We start from the raw sequence: 19,047 nt of genomic DNA, 5'->3' as shown, positions 1-19,047 counted from the left end.
TGCAGAGCCTGGTCACTTGCAGCATCCCGCTGGCCCTTCCTCGCACATGCTCAGGGCTGGTGCAGCCCCCAGAACACATCACGCACCACTGGCCACGGCAGCTGAGGGGGTGGAAGAGACGAAGACACCCTACAGGGCAGGAAAGAGGAGCCCCGCCTATGCCAGGGTGTCTGCCTCGCCGTGTGGAGAGCTGTTCTGGAGACACAGATGTGTGTCTCTAGAGTTTACATCAATATAATCACAAGAGGGTGGCTGAGCACTTTGGTGTCTCAGTGGTCACCTGACGCTGGTCATATCAAGTAACCATTATCACATCGGAGCCCACAGGAGTTATAAATACACCGCCACCAAACCCCAACTGGACGACAATTGAGTAATGACAATAGAAATAGCTCACACGCCATAAGACCATCTTTCCCCTTCCTGGAGAACTTTCCTGAGATCATTGCAATGGAGAGCCGGCCAGAGCCAGTTAGAGGGCAACTTCAGATCTTTCAGAAGATGGAAAAAGAGCCTCAAGCAAGAACCGGGCCCCCAGTGCTTGAGTACCATGCAGCCTTGGTCACGGGAGACCTGGGCCGTCTCAAGCCCCTCATGGACCAGTTCTTCCAGGACGCCAACGTGGTGTTTGAGATCAAGAAGGATGAGATGGAGTGGCATGCGAAATCCGCAGGCACGTTTGGACTGTCAGGTACCTTTGCTCCTTTAAAGCTCGGTTATTTATTTTTAAGGAGTTATTAACACACCTCTGAAAGTATGACTCCAGGGTGTAGAGTGCTCATACGAGTGCTGCATTTAACACAGTCGAGCAGAATTCATCAACAAGCCAAATTTGGTTTGCAAGATTTTTAAGATGTAGGTTTTAGGTGATGGGATACGAGAGATCAAATTGGAAAGGCCAAACGGCTGTGGAGGAGCGCGCATCCGATGCTGGAGGTGCCGCCTGTCTTTAAAAAGGAGCTTTGGTTCAGGTGTTGATCTGCCAGTGGCCGCGTCGGGCAGCCAGGGAGGCAGGAGATAAAGTACGCCTCTCCTTCGACTGTACCCGGGGCAGGTCCCTGGCGGGCAGTGCTGGTCAAGTTTCCCTAGGAATCCGTGAATACCACGCTCCAGCCAGGTAGCTGGGGCCCAGCCAGCATCACAGAGGGAGAGCTCTCAGGAGACACTCCTCCTGGAACCCTGGGGAGCCGGAGGAGGGGGAAGAAACCAGAGGTCCTCCTTAGGTCGTGTACATCTGCATTCTTGCCACCTGAACACTGTCGCTATGTGCTGGGCAGGCAAGCGTACCCCACGCGGAGAGACGCCCCCTCGCCCCCACCCAGGGTGAACGGGATGGCTGACCACCAGGCTGCTGCCTGGCTTCCTAGGCTGGCCCTCTGCACTGGGCACCTTCCTGCTGCGTGCCCTGAGGCCACATGTTGACCGAGAGGGTTCATGTGTTGCAATCCACAGCAGCTCTGCCAGACTGTGAGGATTTGAGACCCTGTGGGCAGTGGGGCCATCGGCCAGTGCCCCGGGCCCCTGACTCGTCAGCTCTAGGTGGCCTCGAATGAGGAAGGGCGGTTTCAAAGCACTGACACCGTCTGTGTAAACCGCACACAGGAGAAGGGAATACAAATGCTGCCAAGGAGCCAGGCCGCGCAGAGCAGCCGGCGAGGCAGCAGGGGCTGGGGGCAGGCTAACAGGGATCCAGCATGGGCAGCAGCCCCTTCCAGCCAAAGGCACCCCAGAGCCTTTTGGGGTCTCCTTTTCTCCGCCTGAGCCAGGTGGGGCACACGTATTCCTCCAAAGGGCTGGGTGATGATTCAATCAATAGTGCCAACTGCCTGTTCAATGAATGTTTTCTTTAAATCACATGCCTCCCAGCCCTGGACACACTCACAGACTCAAATGTTGCAATTTCAAATAATATTACTGGTAAACTACAGTCTGAATCAAAGTCTCCTTCCTTTCTACCCCTTAATCTTTCTGCCCCTAAGTCCAGCAGTTTCTACGGCACATCTATACAACAGCAGGTTAGAGCATCAGGGCAGTGGAGGGACGTGGGCTGCTGTCGAGCCAAGGACCGCCCGAGAGCTAGTGCTGGCTCAGGCGCAGGCTGGGAGAGAGGGTGGGCACTGCTGGATCCCGCGCTGGATTTCAGACCAGCCACCCGACTTCTCGCAGCAAGTCCAGCAGCAGAAATGACAAAACCGTGTCTGAGAGCAGTGGGCCCCCTCGGCTCTCTCTCACATGAGGACTTTCTGGTGGCCAATTCCAGCTCCTCCTGAAGGGAGCCGGGGGAAGGGGGTCCACTTAGCAGGTTCGCAGTGGCTGGCCCCTCAGTACCACACCCACGATGAAATGCTGGCCCCATTGAGCCCGCAGTCCTGGGGAAGCATGCGCACGGAGGAGCTGATGTTCGGAGGGATGTCCCATGTGGGGAGAACCCTGCTTCTGTGTTCCTCCTGGTGGCAGAACCTGGGCCAGGGGATGGGAAACAGAGGAAGCTGATTGCTGATGAAGATTTTCTGGTTGAGAGAGCTGCCTCAGAACAGGATTCTCTTGAAGGCCTGATGGAAGCTCATCGCTACCTCCAGGGACCGGAGAGGGGCCTAGTCCTAAGCCACGGCTGTCCCAGATGCCCACCCATGGCCCCTTCCCATCAGTCCATGGCAAGACTTGGAATCTTGGGTGGGGGAACTGATGGGGGTTGGAGTAGGGCTGGGAACTTAGCAAGCCCTAGAAGATGGAATATCGCCTTCCTGGTCCCGCAGTAAGTAAACTTCCTGTCGAATCAAGAACCAGGAGCTGGGCCCTGTGAAAATGTAGGTCATTGTTCTCATCAAGGACCATAGCCATCCTCCACCCTCAAACCAGACGCAGTCTCCACTGGAAAGGGCAGCCCAAATCACCCCAGACCCATGTCCCCAGGGCCTCCGGCCACCACCATCCACCACCAGGACAACAGGCCCCCTCCCCCGACACCGAGTGGGTACAACCTCCCGGCTGGGCCTTGGGGACGCGGGGCAGGCTAGAACGGTGCACTGCTTGGAGGTAGGTAATTATGAGTGGTCTTTCAAAACTGCTCAGCATGGGTCCCGGGAAGGAGGTGGCCTGTGAAAAGGGTCTCCTCCGCAGCTCATTACAGCCACGGTATCGATTCTTCCATCATTATCAGAAGGCACTCCTGCCATGTGAAATCCTGTCCCTTGAAGTGTATTCACCAGGGACAACTTTCCCCCATTTCCAGGAGCGCTCCTGGCCGCTAACAACCTTCCACGGGCCTTTTGAAAAAAGCCCAAAGTTTTCAGAAAAGTGAAATGTATAGCACTTGCTCCATTCATCCCTCAAGAAAGAACAACGCTATACACACACGTACACACGCGCGCACACAAAACCCTAAAAAGCACAAAGAAACAAACCAGAATTGTGCTCAATGCGGACCACCGCATCAAAGCACGCTTCTGAAACTCAGCCACTTCCAAGACAACGAAACTTTCTGAGTCCTTCTCTTGAGTGACCTTGGTGATGTGGGTCCCTTTGTTTTGTCTGTTGTCTTCTCCTCTGAATGATAAAGGGGTAAATTGGGGGCTGATAGAGGACTAGGATTCCAGAAAAATCTACAGCTCACTTTCCTCCCTCAGGCTGCCCCTAATTTAGAGCCTGGAAAATGTGAATTCCTGACTTAAATTCTCCCACCGTCCACTCTGCTTGTTCAGCTTTTAACTCCTCAAACCTAACCCTAACCCTAACCCTAACCCGAGTCCCCAGTCACCCCCATATTTGGCAAAACCCTCTTGCTTCTCAGTAACACCACCCGGCATCTCTCTAGCTCAGTTTCAGTCTCTCCTTTGTGTTTCTCCTCCCGTGTCTCCAGCCCTGTCTTCTCAGTGTGTCTCTGCTCCGTGTGCTGTCACACGCTCTTCCTCCCTTCTTCCTCCACTTCTCATTCCCTTCATTTCTCTCTGCCCCGCTCTGTCCCCTAGGCCTCTCTCCATCCCTCATCCCGTGTGTGCGCCTACCTGGACACCAGGTTTCTCTGTCCCTAACCTTTGCGTATCTCCGGACACCCCTACCTGGTCCTTAACTTATAAAGATGGTTTCACCCTATTTCAGCCCTGATGGACGCCGCCCCCCACCAGAGCCCCAACTCAGCTTACCTCTCCCCACCCCAGGCCTCTGGACCCTGGAGTACAAGCGCGAGCTCACCACCCCGCTGTGCATCGCCGCGGCCCGCGGCCACACGGCCTGCGTGCGCCACCTTCTCGACCGCGGCGCGGACCCCGACGCCAGCCCCGGCGGCCGCGGCGCCCTGCACGAGGCCTGCCTGGGGGGCCACACAGCCTGCGCCCGGCTGCTGCTGCAGCACCGCGCCGACCCCGACCTGCTCAGCGCCGAGGGCCTGGCGCCCCTGCACTTCTGCCGCACGGCCGCCTCGCTCGGGTAAGGACCCGCGGCCCTGGCCACCCCCCGCCCCCGACCCCTGCCCCTGGGGCCCCGGACGCGGCCTGGGACCCCGTCCCCGCCGCCCTGGCCGCCCGGAGCCCGCTCGGAGCTGGGACCCGCCCACCGCCCCACCCCGCCCGCGGGCCCCGCCCCCAGGCCCCGGGGCCCCGGCCCCTCCCGCCGCCTGAACTCTCCCGGGCCGGCCCGGGAGCCCCCGGCCGCCGCCGCCCTCGCCGGCCACCCGGCCCGCCCCGCCGGGCTCCCCGCCCTGGCCTCGGGCCCCGGCCCCGGGCCCGCGCGGCTTTAATTAGCGCTTGATTGCGAGCGCGAGGGGGGAGGCGCCACACGGAGGTAATGAGCCGGTGATCACCGGCCCGCAGACGCCGGCGCTGGAGAATGCTAAAAGGCCACTGGCGGGGTTGGAGGCTGAAAAATTAGGGGTTTTAATGATAATTTTATGCAGAATAATTGTCACAGTGTGACATAAATGGTTAGCTCCTCGGGCGGGGCTTCAGAGCCCCGCAAGCAGGCAGGGCTGTGCCCGCATTTTCGGGGCCCACTCCCCACCCCCCACCCCCAGGTGCTGGGGTTCTGTTGCCGCCAGGTCCGGCCCCGCGGGTGTCCGTGCAGAGTGTCTGTGCCCTCGGGGTCCAGTAGGTCCCAGGAGAAGCGACGGGGGTCACCGTGTCGCTGCACAGGATTCATGTTCCGGTTTCTCAGCTTGTGCTGTGTCATCTCGACATTTCTTTTAGTCCAAATGTTCTAGTCCCTGTTCTTGGGATTAACATTTCTTGGCCTTCTCTATCTATGATGAGGATTAAATAAAATCACCATGTTAAGTGCAGACAGGCAGGACCAAGGCAGGAGCATCTCCTACCAATGTCACCTGTGTCCAAAGTAGGGACTCAGAAAGGCACGTGGACCACCAGGAGACTTGACAGTGATGGAAGGAAACAACTTTATAACAATATATTTTTTTAAAGCAGCTTTACTGAGGTGTGAATGGCATATAGTAAGCTGAACATGTTTAAAGCGTACAATTTGATAAATTCAGGCATAGGTGTGCACTCATGAAACCATCCCTATAATCAAGACAGTGAACCCACCCACCACCATCAAAAGGTTCCCTGGCCCCATTGTAACCTCTCCCAACCCCCTCCTCCATTACTCCACTGATCTGCCTCTTGGGCTGTGTACTTTACTATGAATGTGCTAGAATTTTACGTAAATGGAATGTAAGTCTCTTTTGTCTGACTTCTTCCATGCAACAGTATTACTTCGAGAGTCATCGTATTCTTGTGTGCATCCGTAATTCATTCCCTTTCATAGTGGAGTGGTATTCCATGTTATGGGTGTGCCACAATGTGTCTATCCATTTATATATTGAAAGACATTGGTTGTTTCAGGCTTGGGGCTATTACAAATGAAGCTGCTGTGAACATTTGTGCACCAGCCTTTGTATGGATATATGCTTTCATTTCTCCAGGATAAATACTAGGAATTGGAATGGCTGGGTCACATGATACGATAAAAAGATGATCTTTTAGGAAACTGCCACGCTGCTTTCCAAACTGGTTGTACCGTTTTACATTCCCACCAGCAAGGTGTGAGTGTTCTAGCTGCGTCACGTCCTCACCAACACTTGGCATGGTCACTGGTTAACTATAGACATTCTATAGGTGTTTAGAAGTACCCCCTTGTCGTTTTGATTTGCAGTTCCCTAACGGCAAGTAATAGTGGACATCTTCTCATGTACTTATTTGCCACCCATTTATCTTCTTCAGTGAAGCGTCTGTTCAAATCTTGTGCCCATTTTTCAGATTGGGTTGTTTGTTTTCTTCTCGAATTTTGAGATTTCTTTAAATATTCTGGATACAAGTCCATTGTCAGGCATGTGATTTATAAATATTATCTCCCAATCTCTGGTTTATATTTTCTTTCCTTAAAAGTGTCTGTTGAAGAACAGAAGTTCTTACTTTTGGTGGAATCCAGCTGATCATTTTTTTCTTTTCTTTTAGGGGTTGTGTTGGGTTATTTTATCTAAAAAAATCTTCACCCAACAAAGGCCACAAAAATTTCCTCCTGTGTTTTCCTCTAGAAATTAATAACTTTCTATGTTACAGTTAAGTTTATGACCCATTTTGAGTTAATTTCTGAATACAGTGGGAGGAACAGACATGGATGTAGGTACTTTGTTGATGACCTCTTCGAGACTGAGACAGCACCCTTCTATTTCTAGTTTGCTGTGAGTTTTTACCATAAATGGATATTGAATTTTCTCAAATGCTTTTTCTGCATACACACATCATATGGTGTGGTTTTTTTTTAGTCTGTTAATATAATTATTTACACTGATTGATTTTCAAATGTTCGACCATCCTCATATTCTTGAGATAAACCACAATTTATAAATGGCTGGGTTTGATTTGCTAAATTTTTTAAATATCTGCATCTATGCTCATAAAAAGTATTGATCTGTAGTTTTTTCCTGTAATATCTTTGGTTTTGATATCTGAATAAAATAATGGCCTGAAAAATGAGTTGGGTCGTGTCCCCTCCTTGTCTATTTTCTGGAAGAGTTTGTGTAAAATTGTTACTATTTCTTCCTTAAATGTTTAGTAGAATTCATCAATGAAGCTCTCTTGGCCTGGAGTCCTTTGTGAGAAGACTTTCAGCTATGAATTCGATTTCTTTCATGGCTATAGTGTTATTCAGGATATGTCTTTCCTTTGGAGTGAGCTTTGATAGCTTGTGTCTTTCAAGAGATTCATCTCTTTCACCTAAGTTCTTGAATTTATTGGCAAAAGTTTTTCTTTATTACCCTTTTATGAGCTACAGAATCTTCAGTAATATCACCACTTTCATTCATGATATTGGAATTCATGTCTTTTGCTGTTTTTTTCCTCTACTCAGTCTTGCTGTGGGTTTCATTGGTTTTCTTTTTTATTTGACTGCTTTATGGTTTGTCGATTTCTGATATGATCTTTATTGTCCTCCTTTCTTCGCGTACATGGAGTTTCATTTGTCCTTGCTTTTCTGTTTCTTAGCATGTAAGCTAATGTCATTGACTTGGTGATGTTTTTTTCTAATACAGGGCTTTGGTTCTACACATGCCCCCCTATGTACTACTTTAGCTGAATCCCACAATTTTAGTATGTTAAAATTTCACTTTAAATCAGTTTAACATAGTTTCTAATTTCCCTTTTTTATACTTTTTCTTTGAACTATGGGTTATATAAAAGCGTGTTATTTAGTTTCCAAATATTTGGGTATTTTCCAGATATCTTCCTCTTATTTACTTCTAATTTAATTCAGTTATAGTTAGAGAACTTACTTTGTATCACTCTACTCCTTTTAAATTTATGAGTCTCATTTTATGATCCACAATATATTCTATATTGGTAAAATGTCCGTGTGCACTAGAAAAGAGTGTGTATTCTGCAGCTGTTGGCTGGAGTGTTCTGTAAGTGTCAGTTAAGTCCAGCTGCCGCATAGCGCCGTGTAAAGCCTCTGGAGCTGTCCTGCCCACTGTTTCACAGGTTATTGAAAGAGGGGTATTGAAATCTTTGACTGTAATTATGGATTTGTCTATTTCTTTTTGCAGTTCTATCAGTTTTGCTTCAAATATTTTGAAGTTCTATTATTAGGTGCATAGATGTTTAGCATTGTTATGTCCTCCTGAAGAACTGACTTCTTATCATTATGAAAACATATTCTTTATCACTGCTAATAATCTTTGCCCTAGTGTCTACTTTGACACTAAAAGATCTAGTCTGATATTAATATAGATTTCTTTTGATTAGTGTTAGCATAGTATACCTTTTTCCACCTGCATTAGTTATCTATTGCTGTGTAACAAATTACCACAAACTTACAGATTTACTACAGCACACATTTATTATCTCACAGTTTCTGTGGGTGGAATTTGGGCATGGCTTCACTGGCCTCTCTACTTCCTTCAGTCTCTCACAAGCCTGCAATCCAACTGTCAAGAGGGCTAGGGTCTCATCTGAAGGGTCAGCTGGGAAAGAATCTGCTACCAAATTCATATGGGCAGAATTCAGTTCCTCAAGGACTGTTGGACTGATTCTCTCAGTTCCTTGCTGACTATTGATTAAAGGCCATCCTCAGTTTGTGTCTTTACTTTTAAAGTGCATTTCTTGTGGGTAGATTAAAATTGAGTCTTTTTCTATCCAATGTGGTAGTCTCTGCCTTTTAATTGGGTGTTTCGGTCATTTACATTTAAAGGGATTTGATATGGTTAAGTTCAAATCAGACACTTTGCTGGTTTTTTTTTTTCTATTCTTCTCATCCATTCTTTGTTCCCTGCCTTCTTCTGTATTGAGTGTTTTTCATGATTCCACCTTACCTCCTTTTTTTGACTTATTATGTATAACTTTTTTTTGGTTATTTCAGTAGTTGTGTTAGGGCTTATAACACTTTACTTTATCACAGTCTGCCCTCAAGTAATATTATACTACTTTATGTATAATATAAAAACAATATGGCAAGGGGGGAGGGTATAGCCCAGTGGTAGAGGGCATGCATAGCATGCATGAGGTCCTGGGTTAAATCCCCAGTATTTCCACCAAAAAAATAAATAAATAAACCTAATGACCTAGCCCCACACAAAAACAACAACAACAACAAAACAAACAAACAAACAAAAAAACTATATGACAGTATACTTCCATTTTTCTCCTCTGGCCTTTCTGCTTCTGGTATCATATATTTTACTTCTGCATATAAGTCCTACATTGTTGTTATTTTTGTTCAAACAATCAATTATCTTTAAATATATTGAAATAATAAGAAAAAAGTTTTTATGTTTACCCATGTAGTTTCCATTTCCAGTTCCCTTTACTCCTTTGATTGGTCAAAGATTCCATCTGGTATCATCTTCTTTCTGCTTGGAGGACTTTCTTTGATATTTCTTACAGTGAAGGTCTGCTGATGATGAGGCCTTTCAGTGCTTGTATGTTGAAAAGTCTTTATTTCCTCTGATGGTTTGAAATATTCTTTTACTGGGCAGAGAATTCTGGATTGACTTTTCTTTCAGTGTTTCAGACTCATAGCTCCACTGTCTTCTAACTTCCACTTTTTATGGGAAATCTTCTGTCTTCCTTATCTTTGTTCTTTTGTATATAATGTCTTTTTTTTTCTGGCTTTAATATTTTCTTCTTATCACTGGTGTTAAGCAATTTGATCATGGTGTGCTTTGATGTAGTTTTCTTCACATTTCTTGTCCTTGAGATTCATTGAATTTCTTGGATCTGTAGGCTTACACTTTTCATCAAATTTGGAAAATTGTTGGCAATTATTTCTTCACATTTTTTTCTGTACAATCCCCTCCAGTTGCATGTATGTTACCCCCCACTGAAGTTGTTCCACAGCTCACTGACGCTCTGTCCATTTTTTAAAACTTTTTTCTTCTATAATTGATTTATCTTTTGTTCTGAAACACCTGCTCTGCTATTAATCCCATCCATTGTATTTTTCATCTCAGACATAGTTTTCAATTTAAGAAATCCAATTGTAGGTCTTTTTCATATCTTCCATGTCTTTACTTAACATGTTCAGTCTTTCCCCTAGCTTCTCAAACATACGGCATACAGTTATAATAACTATCTCAATGTTCCCATCTACCAATTCTGACATCTGGGTATGAATAACGTTTTGTTTATTTCAACTTTGTTCATTTTGTACATTTCAGGTTCACATAAGGCATAAGACATGAGAGATTAGATATACATAGATATAAGATTCAAAAGTAGAAATGCGTATAAACACATTTCTCAATGCTTTTTGAAAGATGTAAGTAGACAGCCATACTGAATGGATAATAAATAAAGATTAACTTCTACCTCATTTTAACTTACAATTTCTGTCCTCGAGTCATTTGGTGGATGATTTACTGGGGTACAAAGTTGCCATTTGGTGATGAAATTATAGCACTCTTATCTATTTTTGAAAAGCATAGCTCCAAGTTCACCCAACAATGACTTCATTCCCATAAGCATCAAGTTGCCCGTTGTTGAGCCCTATGATGTACCGTGGCTGTGCTGCATCCTGCGTAGTCTAGTCCCTCAGGCTGCTTTCAGCTTCAAGGGAGACGAAGGTGATGATACAGCACTGTGCTAGACGTGGGGCCAGAGATGTGTAGAATACACTATGTGCATGCAAGTTGGGGGTGTGGGCTGGTGGATTTCTACCGGAAATTTCCTAGGACAGAAGGAAGCATCAGCTTTATTAAAAGACATAAGCCAACCAAATCAAAGCAAAAGTCTTTCTGTATACAAAGGAAATGGGCAAAATTATTAAGCAATTTTACATTGATTGCACTCGGTCTTGATCATATTTTTTTAACCCTACAATTTCATATGTTACAAGTACATATTTTGCTACATTTGAGGCCTAGGTTGAACCCCAATTCTAACACTTACTAGTAGTACGAGCTTGGGCAAGTTATTTCATTTTTCTGTGTCTCAGTGTTCTCATCTGTAAAATAAAGATAATATTTGAGCCTACCACATAGGGTAGCTAGTTAAATTAGCTAATGTAAGGAAAACGTTTAGAAGAGCACTTGGCCTAGAGTTAAGAATTATGTAGGTGCTCACTGCAATGGCTGAGGTCTCTTGTATAATCACTGCATCTATTTTATGAGAATTGAAACAATATTTCACTATTTTAATTGATAAAGGGTTTGTTGTTTCTTTCCTTTATCTCCACATTTGTTGGTCATCTATGATTTATTTCCAGTAATATCCCTAGTCAAGAACATACTCTTTATTATAACATATTCCAAAGGAAAATTAACCCATTTGATGACATTCCAAGTCTAGGAACACACCATGACTCCCACCGCAAAGAGGCATATCTATATTTGCTGTTCTTTTGTTCAAAATCAAGTTCTATACATGCAGTGTGGTGTCCTGGCTTGGATCCTGGAACAGAACATGGACATTAGTAGGAAAAGCAGTGACATCCAAATAAAGTCTACAGCTCAGCTAACAGAATTGGACTGATATGTTAATTTCTTAATTTTGACAAAGGTACCATTATAATATAAGATATAAACTTTAGAGGAAGTTGTGGGAGGGGCACTTGGGAACTCTACTGTCTTTGCAATTCTTCTGCAAATCTAAAATAATCTTAAAATAGAAAGAGTTTTAAAAACCAAGTTTGCTTCATACCTTGGGCTCCAAACTTCCACCTTACAGTATTAGAAAAAAGACTGCTTTTTACTAAGAAACGAAAATGTGTCACCTACTCAGAATACAAAATACTGTGAATCTGCACAACAGCCCTTAAGACGAGCCAACACGCTCACATTTGGATATCAAAGGAGCTGAGGCCTGTGCAGACCTCGGCTTACGCGCTGTGTGATAGAAACTAATTTCCTGGCATTAGTTGGTTTGTCAGAAATCATACTGGCACATTGTTTAATAAAGACTTTTAAAAGATCTTTGTATTAAAACAAGGCTTTTAAAATCTCTTTTCTTCTGTCTTTCTCTTCCTCATCCTCTTTTTTCTTTTCCTTCTCATTTTCTCTTCTGCCTCTACGTGTCTCTCTACATGAACCTTCCTCCCTGGCGACTTAATTTGACAGTCTTGACTTATTTAAATCCAGGTTATGGGGGAAAAGTTTAAGATAAGTGGTGAACACCCCAGAAGCTCAGGCAGAACCAAGCAACAGCTGGCTGCGGAGCCTGCAATATCAGCGACGTAGTGGAAAATGCCGGTGGGCTCCACTGAACACCCCTGCAATCACACAGCCACCTGCCTTGAAGGATGAAAGGTAACAGATGTCAGAAAGGGCCTGAGGTTTGACTACGGCCTTTCAGCTCTGAAGAGTCCCCCCAAAGTTAGACTCCGAGGAGGTCTGGCTTCAGGTAGTATAAACATTATCACTTTGACAGGAAAGAGCTACTTTCTCCAGGATCTTTTTATACATAATAGATTTTAGGTCATCCTTAATTTTTTTACCTTCAGTAGACAGGGGGTCGCTGACCTACATACAGAGCCATTTCATTTTCTTTCCCTTGATGACCATGGTCTCCACCCCTAGGGACCCAGTTCTGCTCCATCCTCTTTGAGTCAGCAGTTCACCATGGGTGCAGGACTTTAAACCCTTTGAGTCTCTGAGTTCCTGGGATTAAAAAAAAAAATTATCTGTGCTTCCTTCCAACCAGCAAGCTTCAGAATTCAGAATTCAACACACAAAAAAGGGATATCAGAGCTTTAATCTAGGAGCCTTTTGAAGAGATTTTCCCAAAAAGAAAAGTTCCAGTAAAGTTACTGTCTTCACGTCAGTAGCTATGCCAGCCTCGCCCTATTTATTATCAGATTCCTCTCCTTGACCCTCTTTTAGATTCTGAGATAATGAAAATGAGAAGAAGAAAAAAAATTAGTAGAGCCCTGATCCTCTTTCTCATCTAAAGCTGTCTTCATGTAAACATTCATGTGGCGGACACACTTCCACCATGAACAGATCAGTCAAAAAGCATGCAGGTTTCCTTCTTGGTCCCACGTGTGTCAGTTCAACTCAATAAAAATTAATTCATAAGCCAGAGGTGGACCTGTGAAAGCAGCTAATTATCTTCAGAGGAAAAAAATTATTGAAGAAAACCATTGGACAATTCTTGTCTAACTCAGACCTGGTAGGCTGAAATCCGGGCAGAGTGAAAATGAAGTACGGCTTTTCCTGAGGAAAGAAAGGCTCTCTCTGGGCAGGATTTGAGCAGAGAAGTGTTCTGAGCCCTCACTCCAACCCCTACAGTCTCCGCCTCCTAACAGGAGATTTACTGGCATGAGGTGCCAGCTCCTGGGCACTGAGGCACCACTCAGAGAGCAGCCCACTCTCCACACCCCCCAGGCGTGACCGATTCATCGTCAGGGGGAGGGGAGAAAACGTGGTCTGGTGCGATCAGAGTTTGAGGCATCTGGAGGCGTACTGAGGAAGATGGTGTCAGTTAGGGGCTGCCCACGTTGGGTGATTTGATGTTTGTCGAGAAACTCCATATCCTGAGCACCTGCAAGTGTCATTCTTGCCACAATCCTCCCAGCAGGCCTGCCAGGCACGGTTATCCCCAGTTTGCAGGTTAGAAAACTGAGGCTCACCAAGGGCTCGCATTTTGCCAGTAGAATGGCATGCACTGGAAACTGTCAGAGCCAGGTTCGAAAGCCAAGTGTCATGAGAGAGATGGATGTCACAAGATCGCTTCCCCCTTGTTAACCTAATTTTTTTTTCAAAAACTCCATAATCAGGAAGCAGCTCTGTTCGTTTCTAATCATGACCTTTCAAACATGTTCTGACACAGCTTTATCCCCCTTCCCTGCCGCGTCCGTCCGAGCATCTCAGGCCAATTCCTCAGCTTTCTATTCACTTGCCAAGTTCTATTTGAATGCATACAACTCACTGTCAGGAATTAAAAGAGGTAATCCAGGCCAAATCAACCCTTTACCCTCTGGGCAAAATCCTTGATCAAGAGACTTCAGGAAAGGTACACAAATGGCCAATAAGCAAACAGAAAGGTGCTCAACACCATTAGTCATCAGAGAATTGCAAATGAAATCCACAGGGAGATATTCTTTATCTCACACCCGTTAGAATGGCTACAATCAAAAGCCTGACACCACCAAATGCTGGCAGGAATGTGGGGCAACTGGAACTCTCCTGCGTGGTTGTTGGGAGTGTATAATGATGTCATCACCTTGGAAGACTGTTACGAAGTTTCTTTTAAAGTTAAATATACACCTGCCAGCAATTCCACTTCTAGACATTTATCCTAGAAATGAGAACATATGTCCCCAAGAAGACTTACATAAAAACGTTCATAGCAGCCTTATTCATAAGAGAAAAAAAACGGAAATGCTCAAATGTCCATCAATCTCAATAGGAGAATAAATTTTAAAAATCGTAGTATATATATCCATACAATTAAATATGACTCAGAAGTAAGACAGAATGTCATGTGTGCAACAGTATGGGTGAATATCAAAGACATTATGTTGAGACAGAAAAGGATAGAAAATTCTAAAAGGTAAAGCATGGTGAGAGAAATCAGAACCATGCTTTCTGACTTGCCTGTGGGAGTGATAAGGAACTTCCTGGAGAGATGGAAATATGTGACCTCTTGATTGGGACGCTCATTACACAGATGTATTTCTTTGCCAAAATTCATACAGCTGCACTCTTAAGAACTTAAGACCTGTCTCTGTGTGCAAGTTTTGCCTCACTTTAAAAACACATGCATGTAAAACTTTTCTCTCATACAAGTCAAAGCTCCCCCCGCCTCCCCTCCAACCCTGCTGAAGAAGAGAGTGGAGTCTTTCCTCTCCCTTTTCTTCCTTCTTCTCCTCCTGCCCTGATGCCTCTGGGTCTTCCTCCTCATCTAGTGTACTGGGACCAGGGGAGGAGAGAGAGGGTGCCCATTTCCTGTTGAGGAAGGGATGCCAAGTGAAGCTTCCAGAATCAGATACAGCAAGGCAAATGGTGAAGCTGCCTTCTCAAAGTCTGTTCTTTAAATCATTCCTCAGTTCACCAAGAGGGAGAATTTCACTCGCAGTCTGGGGAGAATTTGCCCCAAATCTCATCACCAGCCACAGCCATTCAACACTTTAGGAACAAAATTAAGTAGCAGCCGTTGCTCCAGGGGAAACTGTGGGGATGGAAATGGCCGGACAATTTCTCTCTCAGTCTCCCTGCTCCCTCAGGATCTGTCCACTCACATCAGCCATTTCAACTGCAGACACTTATGCTTGATAGTCTCACAGCTTCGCACAAAGCAGAGAGGGGCGGGGGGCAGGTCCCCAAAGAAGGGGCTCAGCAGAAGGTCCAGGGAAACCAAGTGGAACTGCTCCTCCATTAAAATCAAGGCGGCGGCTTCCCCATCCTTCCTCCGGGGCCTGCTGGGGAGTCCATCCACAGAGGGCGCCTTCTTGTGATGGCTTCATTAGAAGGTGGGGCGGGGGGAGGAGGACATAGCTCAGTGGTAGAGCACATCCATCACCGTATGTGCTTAGTGTGCACAAGGTGCTGGGTTCAATCCCCAGAACCTCCATTTATAAACAAACAAACAAACCAACAAACCTGATTACCTCCCCCTCAAAAAATAAAATAAATAAAAAATAGTAGTTAGACAAAAAAAATTTTTTTTAATTAAAAAGTGGGGGAGGGTACAGCTCAGCAGTAGAGCGCGTGCTTCACATGCACGAGGTCCTGGGTTCAACCCCCAGTCCTCCATTAAGAAATAAACAAATAAACCTGATTACCTCCTCCCCCCAAAAGAAAGCAGGGCTGTGTTTTCCTCCCAAGTCTCTCCCCCCATGTCCCCTGCCCCCACCAGTCCTGCACTGGCCCCGCTTCCAGCCACTCTGCCTGCCCCCAGGGACCCCCGCTTAGGGCTGCAGCCACCCTGCCCCCAGGGGCGTGTCTCTCCATCCCACCTGCCTCCACATCAACCCCGAGGAGGGAAAGCAGCGTAGTGATGATTCAACAAGACTGGTTCGTAACACCCATTACTGTCCCTAACACACTGTCCAGCGTGAAGCCCCTTCTGTCTGTCAGAAGGGGTTTGGGCAGCAATCGCGTGAGCAGAACCGTAAAGGGCAGCCGGGACAGTCCAAGGACCCCAGCGACTTCCAGGCACGTGAACCCGTCGTCCAGGAGAACAGATGCTGAACACAGCTAACGGACGGCTTAGAAGTCACGTGCTTCCCAGCGAAACAACTTAAGGGATCTTTTTGAATCTTGAATTTTGCCATATCTTTCATAGTTCTGTGTCGTTGTCATGACATTGTTCTTGCAGTCCCATCTTTTGGTGGTTCTGGAGTTGTTCTCGCATCCACTGGTGGCTGGGCTTCGCCTCCCAAGCAGGATGGTCTGAGTGTGGGGTCGCCGAGACATCCCAGGTCCCTGTGCCTGAGGTCACTGCTCAAACCTCAAACACCGAACCTCACTGGAAACTGGGGAGAAGGAACTCCACGGTGCAGGGCTGCCGGCAGCACCGGGGCGAGGGGCAGGACCACGAGGGCCACGGGCAGGCGGCCCCCTCGGCTTGCTGCTGCCTTCAGCGTCCTGTCGGCGAGTCTGTCCGGGAATTCTGTGGCGTGCTCAGAGGAGGAAAACCTGACAGGCTGCTGCTGGACAGAGCTTGGAGGACATTCTTTGCTTTTTTTTTTAATGGAGGTGCTCAGGATGGAACCCAGGGCCTTGTGCCTGCTAAGCATGCGTTCTGCCACTGAGCTATACCCATGTGCCTCTCTACTTACATTCAAATAAATGAGGAGTCTAGAGATACCACCTGGGAAGTGCCGAGTACCGGGCCCAGCTCAGAGAAGGTGCAGAACAACTGCCACCAGTGGGAGGGGCAGCGGGTGGGCGGGTGACTGGAAACTCTGAAGCCGGACTCAGCAGCCAAGGACTCTGCTCTGCCACCAAGTGGCTGGATGGCCCTGTGTGAGTCACCTGCCTTCTTCCAAGCCTCAGTTTCCCCACCTGCAGATTCTACCTACAATGCAGATTTGTCGCAAGGACTAAAGATAACATCCTCTAAAAAGTAAATAAAAAGCCCACGCACTGGGGAATGCACTGACCTCCTGGCTCAGAACCAGAGGCTGAGAAATACCACTTCTGAGGGCTTCATGCAGCTAGAGAGATGGGGTGAGGGGAGGGAAGCGGGAGGAGGAACGCCTGGGGCAGGGTCTGTCTCATGGGGCGCAGGGGGGTTTGGCAGGTGGTGTGAAAGGGTCAGGAAGAGGTGAGCAGTGAGGAAGCCCAGGCTGAGGCTCTCTGCACCTCCTGCCCCGGAGAGCGAGGTGGGAAAGCCGGTGCTTCGGGAAGATGCTGGAGGGTGGATGGGAGCGGTGGGCAGGACGTGTGCTCAGAATCCTGCTTCCCTCTTTAGCAATAAGTGAAAATGACGTTAATTCGACAGCTCTTGTTGGGTTCATCTCTATTAACTCCTGCCTCTTGGCTCAAGCCACTCTTTCTGTGGACTGTCAACCTTGGGCCCCATCAAGCCTGTCACCACGATCATTATCAGGGACAAGGATGAGGGATGGAGGTGGGAGGCGGGTAGCGTTTGCCCAAGTGGCTTCGTCTCAGAGGCTGTTCAGACAAGTGTCTCCTTAATCTCTGTGAGAGAGACAAGTCGTTCTGACGTGTTCGATGGGAGCTCACCCTTGGTTCCCGACAGTGACTGCCCTACGCTGGCTCCAGGCCTTCCTACTTGTGTGTGTCGGGACCGCAGGAAACCTGCTGGCAAAATCCCCGTGGGAGGAAAGGGCTCTTCAGAAGCTGGGGTCCAGTCCTGCGAAGGCTCGGGTGCCGCTCTCCCCACTGGGCCGTTTCTCCTTGGACTGGAGACACCCGCACATCCCAGGTCAGGGCCCCAAGACTGCTGCGCCACCGCTCTGCTCACCGCCCGGGACATCCCCCCACCCCGCCCCCTCCTCTAGGCTCACCTTCTCATAGGTGCTGCCCTGCATACTTTCGCAGATCTCTGCTTATGCCTGGACAGATCAGTGGAAAATCTGAGAGCCTTCTGGAAGCCTTGAAAGCTGAGCTGACCTTCTTAGACTCCAGGAGCTGCTGCTGCGGCAGGTGGGGGATGGTTTTGTTGTTAATAACCTCTGTCGTTCCCCTTTCGAACGGTAACTCTGATTCATTTGGGGAAATGAATTTGAAAATTCTAAAGCACAGACAGGCAAAAAGGAAATAAAAGCACCTGTCACCCCATCCTCCAGAGAGAAACACACGTTGGCCTGTGCACGCCTCGGCTTCCTTCCTGTGCGGATACAGATCTGCGTTTTGTTTTGTTTTGTTTTTTGAAAATGGGAGTGTTAGTGCTGTTTTGTAACCTGATCTTTTCACATACCACACCTTCATGTTTAATGGCTGCCCAGCGTGTGCCGGTGGAGACGTGCCCCAGTCAGTTGGCTGTGTTGTGTTTTCTCACACCTGCAGCCTGCAACTTACGCCGTTACCAGCTCTAAGGAAGCACCAAGGTTTAGCCAACTAGAAGCTCTTCACTAAAAACTAAAAAGGGCACCTGCCGCGCTCCAGAGGGTGGGACAGGGTCCTCGTTCTTCTGAAAGCTACCTTTGTCGCAAATAGCAAGCTGGACATCAGCCAGTTAGGCTGGAGACGTGGAAAAGAGGCCCACTTGTATTTCCCAGTGGACTCCCCTCCCCGGTGGAGAGGCTGGGCTGCTTTAAAAAAAAAAAAAAAAGCACAGAGGAAAATGTTTTGTAGTTGTTTGCGAGAGCACAGAAGCTCAGTGGCAAAATGAGACGAAGCCCTTGATCTCTAACCTCCTGCTGCACTGCTCAGAATCCCTCCCGGAGGGACGAGGAGGGGGCAAGCCTGAAGCACTCCGACTGCCCAGCTCGCATCCTCTCGTAGCTGGTCTTTGTCCCAAAGGACAATTCACATCAAATTGTACTTGTTGTAGAGCTCTTCCACCCAAGACAGACGACTTCTCAAGACACTGCTGACGCGGAGGCTAGAGAAATACGGAGAAAGAGTTAAAAATACTGAGAGTCCCCAGGTAGAAGTGTAAGCAGACTTCAGGGCAGCCGCTTCCAGCCTGGAAACCCCCAGTGGGTGCTCTCCCT

At 47.4% G+C, this 19,047-nt stretch overlaps 1 protein-coding gene and 1 long non-coding RNA gene across 2 annotated transcripts in view; one reads left to right on the top strand and one right to left on the bottom strand.

Annotated features, from left to right (window-relative positions):
* ASB18 (ankyrin repeat and SOCS box containing 18) overlaps window positions 1-19,047 on the top strand; it is a 56,432-nt gene that overhangs the window by 18,133 nt on the left and 19,252 nt on the right. Inside the window, exons 2-3 of the mRNA XM_064485291.1 lie at window positions 557-691; window positions 4,158-4,425. Of these exons, the coding sequence (XP_064341361.1) occupies window positions 557-691; window positions 4,158-4,425 (403 nt within the window). The remainder of the gene's footprint in view (window positions 1-556; window positions 692-4,157; window positions 4,426-19,047) is intronic.
* On the bottom strand, window positions 9,958-18,456 carry LOC135321175 (uncharacterized). Its single transcript, XR_010380740.1, has 3 exons — window positions 17,896-18,456; window positions 12,415-12,577; window positions 9,958-11,372 (listed from the first exon to the last, which is right to left on the bottom strand). It is a non-coding gene; the product is annotated as an uncharacterized LOC135321175 (long non-coding RNA).

This window comes from Camelus dromedarius, chromosome 4, assembly GCF_036321535.1.
Source record: "Camelus dromedarius isolate mCamDro1 chromosome 4, mCamDro1.pat, whole genome shotgun sequence".
In the NCBI taxonomy this organism is placed as follows: domain Eukaryota; kingdom Metazoa; phylum Chordata; class Mammalia; order Artiodactyla; family Camelidae; genus Camelus; species Camelus dromedarius.
Note: the sequence above shows the minus strand (reverse complement) of the source record. Positions and strands in the feature narration are given on the sequence as shown.